Here is a 9,778-nt window from a genome sequence, read left to right on the forward strand (position 1 = left end):
GAAGTAATCACACCACCATATTGCTTTATGCAAAGATTCCCAAAACCCACAGCACTTTTCGGGCAAATCACATATATATGGATACAGTACTTTGATTTGGCATAACAAGAATCAAGCATTATTCAGTCCTATATAGAGTTCAAATGGATAGATCATATCACATTTTTGGGTTCTATTAATAAAGACGAAAAACATATAAACTCACCAAACTACTAAAACAGCAAAGAAAATAAAAATTTACTAGAAAATATGCCCGCGCGTTGCTGCGGGACTTGAATGCACCAACTTTAACTGCATGAATAAGACACATTTAACCCGAATAAATTAAACATAATTATGAATGAATAGAAGGATAGATGAGTGAAAATAGTCGGTAAGATAAGCATCTTGATTTTTGTATACATTCAACATAACTGATATGAAAAGACATTGTACAATTAACAGAACGTTCTTGATTACAAAAGAAGTGATTGCAAAAAATTGTCTGTTTCCATAAGAAACAGAAAAACGTACAGTTCACACATATATTGCCTCTGAAGTTAAGATGGCAAAATATATGTCCTGTAGGCCAGCGGCCTATTTCGGCAGTTAACAAAAAACATTAAAAGTGTTCTGTTTTTGTTTCAGCAGCTAAGCTTTCAAGCACTAATGTTCAAAGAAAAAAAATGCAGGATGCCTATTTCCGTAAGAAACAAAAGCAAGATGTAGTCCAGACATATTTTACCCTGCAGTTAAGGTAGCAAAATATATGGCCTGTAGGCCTAGCACCTGTTTCAGCAGTTAACAAAAAACAAAATAACTGTTCCATTGTTGTTTCAGCAAGTTTTCAAGCACACAGTAACTCCAAGAAAACAGAATGTTGGAAGATATAAAAACAGGGCTAATTTCAAGCATAAACTATCTCTGAAAAATTAATACCTCAAGTTTGTTTTCCCAATCCACACCATAAATATTACTTAAAATTGAACCAGCCTTGACAACAAACTGAGGAAGCTCCTTGAAAAAATATACGGTGCTGTAAAACACCCCAATAAGAAGAATAAAATAAGATGCCAAGAATTCATGAGCAGCTAATTATAAGCTAAAGGAAAGATGATCTAGTGCCTAAGAACCAACTAAGTGAAACTTTGCTTGCTATATATGGATATGCATGCTATAAGAAAGATTTATTCCCCCATGTAGTAGGCTGTTCTCTGTAATCTTAAGCTAACCCAAGTAGACTAATTATAATGATGCAAAATATATGTAAATCTGACTCTTTTTTTTTTTAACTGGGATTCGAAAGAATCAATACCTTGGCATATAACGGTCTTCAACAATTACTGCAAGATAATCCTTCTAGCTATGCAACAAATCCAAATTGAGCACCATCGCATAATCTTGGGCTTACATTGTGGAAAACAGAAGCACTGCCAGCGTTTAGAACAATCAACGTTACTTGCCAACATCATTAGAGAGTGAACAATTAGGACCATTTTTTCTGTCCAGCCATTTTAGTTGGCCAAACTCTATGTAATTGCTTCTAATAACAGAATATTCTGTTTGAAATGGAAAGCATAGTTCCTCTAAAAAAAAGGCTAGAATCATTCATACCTGCCAAACCAATAATAATCTGGTTCAAGATGTGAGAGACCATTTATTTCTGTGTAACCATCAGAAGTCTCACTCATCTGCCTCCCAATCCCCTCCAATCCTCCAACAGATGTATAAATGAAACAATGAAGATATATGGGAACTCAAAAGGGTTAGACAAAATAGTACTTCTCTCTTAAAAATGCGGTTATCAACCCTTTTTACACATTTTTGTTAAAGTGTAACCTAATTGTTCATTCAATTACAATATCTGAAAACACCTCAAGTCAAGCCACCTGATTTTGGCAGTTGGGTGAGAAGGGGATGCTAATATATATTTCGAAAACAACATCATGCTTTTCAATCATTTTCATGGTTCTTACCAAAATTTAAAATCTACAGACAGTGAGGCATTAAGACAGTCAGAAAATAAACAAATATTAGATATAATTCCACATTCTAAAATAGATATCAGCAAGTCAAAAGTAAAAACATGAAAAAAGTAAGAAATTTGATATTGCAGTTAAAGACCCATATAAGTAATCTACAACTAAAAAGCTAGATATTAAACCTAAAATCATGTAATTATGTATGAAGCAGAGAATAATGCAGAGAGATTGTTTTTTATAGTGCTGCCAATGACAATTACTTTCTCATGAAAACAAAGAAAAGAGAAACAGAGGTATAAAAGTATATTGTTTTTTATAGTTGCAAACATTATGAATTCTGAAAAGAAGAAAAAACTACAAATAACACTTCAATCACGGACCTAAGCATCTAAAACGCGGCGGCCAAGATACCATTCAAGATAGGACTCAGCATCATGGATGAACTAACCAATCTGTGTCCCTGAGCTCACTGCAAGTCATATACACCCGACCAACTGGGCATAGGAGCATAATGAGGAAAACTTCCCGTATCCTCACTTAGAAGAAAATAATGCACGCATAATAGCCACATGGACCTCACGTATATAAATTGTTGTGGCAATAATTTGCAATAGAAAACATAGTTATAAATAAGATATACGAAATACTAACATTGCAATGGTCTTTTTTTTTTTTTTTCATTCGATTGTACTGAAGCATGCATCTTAGTGGAGAACAATTAAGTACCACGTGAGGTCTATATAATGAAATGGGAGATTGAATACACTTGTAGAAACTGACAATTCAAATATGCACACTCCATAGTGTATCTTCACAACCAAAAGAAACGTTTATATATACGACATATGTTTGACATTGTTTTTCCCCGCTCAAATTGTCTTGAGAAAATTTGACTACATTGAGAATAAGCAAAAGAGTACTTTTTACTACCTAATTTACTAAGATCCACCAAATCTAAAAACTACAAAACTTTTATTAAAGAATCAAATAGAATAGCATGAGAAAGTTATTAGGACACCATATCTGAATTTTTTGCAGATAAAAACACCTGTATTTCACCTGATTTTCGAATGAAATACAGATGCTTGTATGTCACCTGTACATAGCTGCCTGACATTTATTGTCTTCTTTGGGTTCAAGTTCGTTATATTGTCTGATACGTGAAAGAATCAGAAATCGTATACAGTTTGATAAAGAAACACGTAATGTGATTATGTGACAACCATGCACTCGTCTGTCAGAGAGATAAACAAAGATACCAAAAACGGAGAGGCAATGTTAAGATAAACAGAGAGGCAATGTCACATTGTTTTGCATGATCTTGAAATCGGGGATAAGGTATTCGAAGTGCTAACAATGACGTGCAAATGGTATTGAAATGCTAAAAAGGGCATTTTGAATAATTATATGATGCGGCAACAAAAACACAATTGACTTTCAAACTACAGAAATAAATGATAAAAAACACATACTTGCACCCAATGCATTGCTTTTTTTTTTTTCTGTGCAGTATAAGAATAAAAAAGGATAACATTCCCCCGAAACCAAATTCATCCCCCAATTTCTTGCAACAAATTTCAGTAATGACGAACGCAACTAAATCTTAAATAAATAGAGCTGTTCAATTAGATTAAACTACATATAGGGAGGGGGAAAGAGAGAAAAGAGAGACCTAGAACTACCTGGATCCTCAATATTGACCGGAACATAATTCCGATTGGGTTTCCAAAGTGAAGTGTACATCAAATGCTATATCAGTGTTGTCGGATGCTGAAAAGTAACTGCAATCCAGGGAACAATTTCATTTATAAGTATAATAAAAATAGAAAGAATCAGGGAAAATCTGTGATGGTGGAAAACATCAAAGCCAAACCAAAACTCTAAACCTGTATTAGAGGTTTATTAAATCCAATGTTGAAAACCATTTAATAGTATCGTTTGAAACCTAAAAAAGGATTGAATAGTGATCACTGACCTCTTTGAATCGAATGATATTCGGATTCTTCAGTGATTTATGGTTTGTGATTTCCCCTTGAACATGTTCATCCATCTGCATCTGCATCACCAAAAATAAAAAATATTTAAAAAAAATACAAAATGAAAATAGTTTATGATCACTAACCTCTTTGGATCGAATGATATTCGGATGCTTCAGTGATCTATGGCTCATGATTTCCCTTCGAACATGTTCATCTATCTGCATCACCAAAAAATTAATAAATATTTTTAAAAAAAATGCAAAATTTAAAGGATAAGAATTGCGAAGATTCTTAGGTCTTAGTTCGGAATGAAATAGCTCATCTCACCTCCATATATTACCAAATCTTAGTCTATATAGAAAATATGCCCGCGTGTTGCAGCGGGAATCAACTATTTTAGACGTAACTGCATGAATAAAACACATTTAACCTGAATAAAATTTAAAACAATCATGAATGAACAGAGGGACACATGAGTGAATGAGGTCGATAAGATAAGCAGCTTGGCTTTTATATACATTCAACTGACATCTTTTGTCATTGTAGTCTCCAATATATATGTAAGGTATGTAAGCTGAACACAGAAAAAGAGGAAATGACACAAATGATGTTTTGAGGGGAATGCCAGAACTGAACCATGAAGGGAAACTTACATAGAAAATGACCAGATTTACTGTAATAGAAATTAAATTAATTTATGGTAAAGTCCAAGTCGTTCATTACATGAGGAATTATCAAACAATGATTGGTAGTTTTACATATTCCTAAAGCGAAGTGTTACCGACACTTCAAAAAGTTGATCATAATAAACTCCTTGATGTTCAATTTAATTTGTTCTTATATTTTTATAAATAAAAAAACTTAGAAATCTTGGACAACCAAAATGCAAATTGAAAAAAGACCCAGATCATGAAAACATAACAACAAATTACCCATATCAAAGAATGGAAAAGCGCCAAGAAAACACATGAAATCAGATAAAAAACATAATATTGGATAAAACATGAAGAGGGTGAGAAAGGGAACCGACATGTATGAAGATATTCGCATATGGTAGTGGCCTCATAGTAGTGCTTGTCGCTGAGATTGGAACATATCCATGTGTCTTGAGTTGTGTGCATAGAAATGCTGTTGGTAGACTGAATGTACGTAAACTTGTAATCGTATTTCCAGAACCATTGACACATTTGAACTATCATCTTCCATTGAGAAAAAGTGCCACTCACTGAGAATTGAGAAAAAAGGGAAAAAAGAACATAACCCAAAACCATCAACTTCTTGAAACCAAAATACAGCGAAAACACAGTACTTTATTCATGAACAAAACCAACCCCAGAGAACAATAAAATTATTAACTTCCATTGGCATATATATATATATATATATAGAATTTTGAAAGCGATGAGAGAGATAGGATAAACCCAAACCCCTAGCCACAATCCCTACCCCTCTCGCTCAAATCCCGATGGCCCCCGTGCTTTTCTCTGACTGTCCCCCCTCTCCCACTCATGAAATCGAGGATCTGCAACAATGGTGATGAGATCCCCACTCCCTCCCTCTCCCTCTCTCTCTATCACTCTTTCTCTGTCTGTCTCCCTCTCTCCCTCTCCCTCTCTATCCATCTCCCTCTCCTTCTCCCTTTCTGTCTCCCTCTATCTATCTCTATCTCTATCTCTATCTCTATCTCTATGACCTCCCATCCCTGAAACCCTCACCAAGCAATGAGCATTAACAAACAAACATGCACAAATCTCATAGGAAATTGGTAAGAACTAATCCTAATTGAGAAAAAAAATCAGAAAACCAGAGGACACAATTGGAGTCTAATTCTACAGAACCCATGACAAACAAATATCCAAAATTAACAAATTACATTAACAACATTCCAACAAAAGTAAGAAGACCAGAAAAATTATCTATTCTAAAGTAACTTAGTTACATCATGCATAAATCAAGGGAGTCATGGAAGGCCAGTATCTAGGTAATCCAACATATTACAACATCCAAACACAGACTCAGAATTACAAAACGCATGAAAATTCACATTCCAACGTGTTATGCAATCACCAATTTCAGATCAACCAAAACCAAATAAATTTATCAGTACGCATCAAACCCACCAAACCCAAAATCAAAAGAAGGTGATCAAATGTTTGATTTTGCTAAATATTACAAAATAAAATAAATAAGAATATGGACAAATCAGCATGCATACCTTGTAGTGGTACAGGGAACAGTAGCGTGAGCTGTATCAAGGGCATGTGTACTGGGAAAATTGCTACTGGCAGCTGCAATTAACAAAAACAAAACAAAAAAAAAATTGAAAAAAATCAAAATCGGGAATTTTTCCAAAAAAAATAAATAAAACAAATTATCAAGCTTTGTTGATGAAAGAGAGGTGGTGTTCTTGAGAAGTCAGAGCGTTTGGAACCTTTGGAACAGTTCCGGAGCTTCTCTGAGAAGTCGGAGCCTTTGGAAAAGTTCGGGAGCTTTTCTGAAAGGCTGAAGCTTCAGCTGTCCGGGAAGCGTGCTTGCAATGGGCGTATCAGAACCTCCTACATTAAATCAGTAGAAGGAAAAACATTGCCAAGAAATGAAAATCAAACAAAATGGGCAACTCAGGTGTTAAAAAAGAACACAATTATCTAATATTCCCGAACTCCTTCAAACACATACATTTTCTAGACTAAAAGAGAAATGATACTTAGAAATTTGTATCATGTAATTGGGGATGTACACGGGCTGCATTTTGTACAACGTCGTGTTGTGCAGAAGCAATACTGGAATCCTTCATGTTTACAGTGGCTACACTTGCCTTGGCTCCTCCTTGTGCATTGTTAATATGCTTCTTAAAACTGAATATTTGAAATAAAAATCATCAAACCCTAAAATTTCCAACAATCTCAAAAATTCCAAAACAAACGTATTAAAAACCTCAATTTGAAATCCTAATCCAAAGCAATATAAGTGCATAGATTGTTAAAAATGATGGAAAACTGATCAGGAACAAACCCTACAAAGACACATATGCAAATAAGTAGATTTGACAGATATATATATATATATATATATATATATATATATATATATATATATATGCACCTGCGGTTGGAGGAGATGGAAGGGCCAAGCCCACCGGCGCGGGTGCCCATAGGGTGAGTGGGTCCTGTGAAAAATATGAAACCTTGTGAAAAGAGCGCATGTGGGAAAGACCAATATCAGTATCGAACACATAGAAACCACAGCGGTAATAACATTCAAAAAATTCTTTATTCTATACGACACAATAAAAGCAATAGCAGTGAGGCATAAAAAGTAAAAATAAAAAATTGGGGATTGTAAATTGTAATCTAATCACCCAATAAAATAAAACAGAAATTAAGCACAATAATATCAAAATTAAAAGGAAGGAATAACATGAAACCTTGTGCATAGAACGCTCGTGAGAATGAATCACACAACAATCAAGGGTGGACAAATCACAAAAGTGACAATTAAAGGCACCTAAAGGACACCCCCATCTCTCTCTGCAGTCGCAGAAATCCCTCGGTTTTCAGGAAGCAAATGGAAAATGAAATGGTTTTTCATCCCCTACCCATACCCATACATCCCTTTCTCCATGTTACAGCGATAGTCTTAGAGCTCTTACAACATCACAGATGCATGACCAAGAGTGTATCTGACAACCTTTTCTCTGGTCCTTTTCATCAGTTGGTCCTAAAGCAACCCTCTAGAGATTCTATTCTTTTAAATTCATCTTCTTTTTAGGTATCAACAGACATTTATTACTTTATATGTCGAACACAAAACGCCTAAAAATTTTATGACAAATTAGAAGCAACTAATCAGAATCTGGGTACTGAGAATTAAATTACTCTTTTTTCTTACAGTCCCAATGGAAAATACTCATTGATTCACAATATAATCAAACTAAAATGCAAGAAAAGAAAAATCAACAACCCATATCAAAATAATATAAAAAGATCCCAACAAACCAAGCAAACAATTAGCATTTAAACAAAAATATTTGCAAAGTTGGAGGGAAAGATGCATACCAGAAGATGAAGAGGAAGAAGAAGAGCATGTTACAGAAACCTTTCTCATTTTTCAGAAACCTAACTCTGGGTCGAGTTGAACTTCTCTGCCGCCATTCTCACCAGCTCTGATTTACATGTTGTCAGTATCAGCAGCCGAGCAGACCCGTCAAAATCTCCGTCTTTATCTTTGATCTTAGCGGATTTCGACATTCTATCTCGAATTTCGCTCTCCCATTCCCTGAAACAAATTCTGATCATAATTCATTCCTTAAGTAGAACTAATAGATTTAAACGAAGTAGAAAAATTAAATTTAAAAAAAAAAGCTGGGTTTTTACCTCTAAACGATCTAATAGATTCTCAGCAACAAAAGGCTTCAATCACTACCTTTGCATGTTCAATTGATCAGTAAAATATACAGAATAAGAGTTACATCACATAGCAATAAATTAGAGAGAATTTGAAGACAAAAGGAGATTTAAAATGTATAAACCTCACAAACGTCACAAACCCTAGAATTCTTGCTGAACAAAATCACAATTTCGAATCTAAAGCTGCATGATATGAATAGAGTTTGTAAACCTAATCCTAAAGCACAAAAGATTTGAAAACGACTCCTCACCTTTTCAATCAGCTAAGGCTGTCATGGGCTTCAAATCTCAGTCATTCTGTGCAACCATGGCCTTTGTCCTCAATCTCAGGCCTTCCTGTCTCTGTGCGCTCTCTCTCTCTTTCTCTCTTTCTCTCCTCTCATGTGTCCTTCTCTCTGGTAGCCGGCCTCAGGAGTGCATGTAGTGAGAGTGATGCAACCACTTAATCTCCTCTCTCCCCTTGAATCGTACACCCCTATGACTGTCTACCTGCAAGCCGTATGCCTTCCCCTCACCAAATCCCTATCTCTCTCCCTCCCGCTCTTTCTCCTGACGGCATGGTCTCACCGAGTCCCTCTGAAGCTCACAGAAAGAAAGGAAATGAAAGTCTCCCTAACCCACCCAATCCGTTCGAAACCCTAGACGCAAAACGACCATCGCACCCCTGCCTAACCACGATTATCAACACGCGGCATCAAGATCAGCGGTAGAGAGAGACAGTGGCAACTTCGTAAATAAACTGAAATGTGGTCCAAAACACTGTTCATTTCTACAGTGCAATTTTGCCAGCTTTTTTAGACTAAAGTAATTAGATGAAGAAGTGAATAATCCTGTACAGCCTACAGTAAGAGCATGAAAGTCCTATAACAGTCTGATTATGGGTTGTAAAGCAATATAAAGTATACAGATGAATGGAAGGGTGAGAGAAAGATAGAAAAATAATATTAATGATATGTAGAAGCTGTTAACCTAGTAGAAAGCATGAGGAGGAAGACTTTGATTCGGCCCACTAAACTTGACTTCTTTTCTGTTTTATTTGCTTCGCTTTTGCTGCCCTCTTTAAAAGACTTTTTTTTTCTATCTCCTCTCTACGCATAAAGATTCATCGATAAGTACAGGTGAAACCAACCCCCGTCATTAAGCTTCGCATTTGCATTTAGCTAGTCTATAATCATAACCATGGGTTCCAATGTACGAGATCTTGTAGCACTTACCAATGAGGCCTATCAATTAGTATTACACAGAAGAAATAAATTATAGACACTAATATAATTAGATCTGCTCTTCATAGACAATTATTTGATGCAATTATAACTGTTCCCAACAACCAAAATTATCGGTGTGGCGGTTAGGCATCCTTAGACGAAAGAATGATCTTTCAAGATTGGTCGTTGTGTGTCACCACGAGATTTATAACATACTACAGTATGAG

At 35.4% G+C, this 9,778-nt stretch overlaps 1 protein-coding gene across 8 annotated transcripts; it reads right to left on the reverse strand.

The window, feature by feature from the left end:
* Positions 1-357: 357 nt before the first annotated feature.
* On the reverse strand, positions 358-9,060 carry LOC137734893 (uncharacterized). 8 transcript variants are annotated; one of them, XM_088689291.1, is made up of 15 exons: positions 8,598-9,060; positions 8,314-8,358; positions 7,996-8,215; positions 7,043-7,106; positions 6,617-6,795; positions 6,372-6,495; positions 6,156-6,228; positions 4,971-5,165; positions 4,268-4,346; positions 4,084-4,158; positions 3,937-4,017; positions 1,594-3,742; positions 1,295-1,409; positions 919-1,015; positions 358-768 (listed from the first exon to the last, which is right to left on the reverse strand). In XM_088689291.1, exons 7-10 carry the CDS (start codon positions 6,199-6,201, stop codon positions 4,155-4,157), a joined length of 324 nt encoding a protein of 107 aa, XP_088545417.1. In that variant the 5' UTR covers positions 6,202-6,228; positions 6,372-6,495; positions 6,617-6,795; positions 7,043-7,106; positions 7,996-8,215; positions 8,314-8,358; positions 8,598-9,060; the 3' UTR covers positions 358-768; positions 919-1,015; positions 1,295-1,409; positions 1,594-3,742; positions 3,937-4,017; positions 4,084-4,154. The 8 variants fall into 8 exon arrangements, 7 of the variants coding, with proteins under 7 accessions (XP_088545417.1, XP_088545418.1, XP_088545412.1 ...); XM_088689292.1 differs by lacking the exon at positions 919-1,015; XM_088689286.1 differs by having other exon boundaries at positions 358-1,015.
* Between the last annotated feature and the right edge of the window lie 718 nt (positions 9,061-9,778).

The sequence above is a fragment of the Pyrus communis genome, chromosome 17 (assembly GCF_041283825.1).
Source record: "Pyrus communis isolate YQ-2024b chromosome 17, ASM4128382v1, whole genome shotgun sequence".
In the NCBI taxonomy this organism is placed as follows: domain Eukaryota; kingdom Viridiplantae; phylum Streptophyta; class Magnoliopsida; order Rosales; family Rosaceae; genus Pyrus; species Pyrus communis.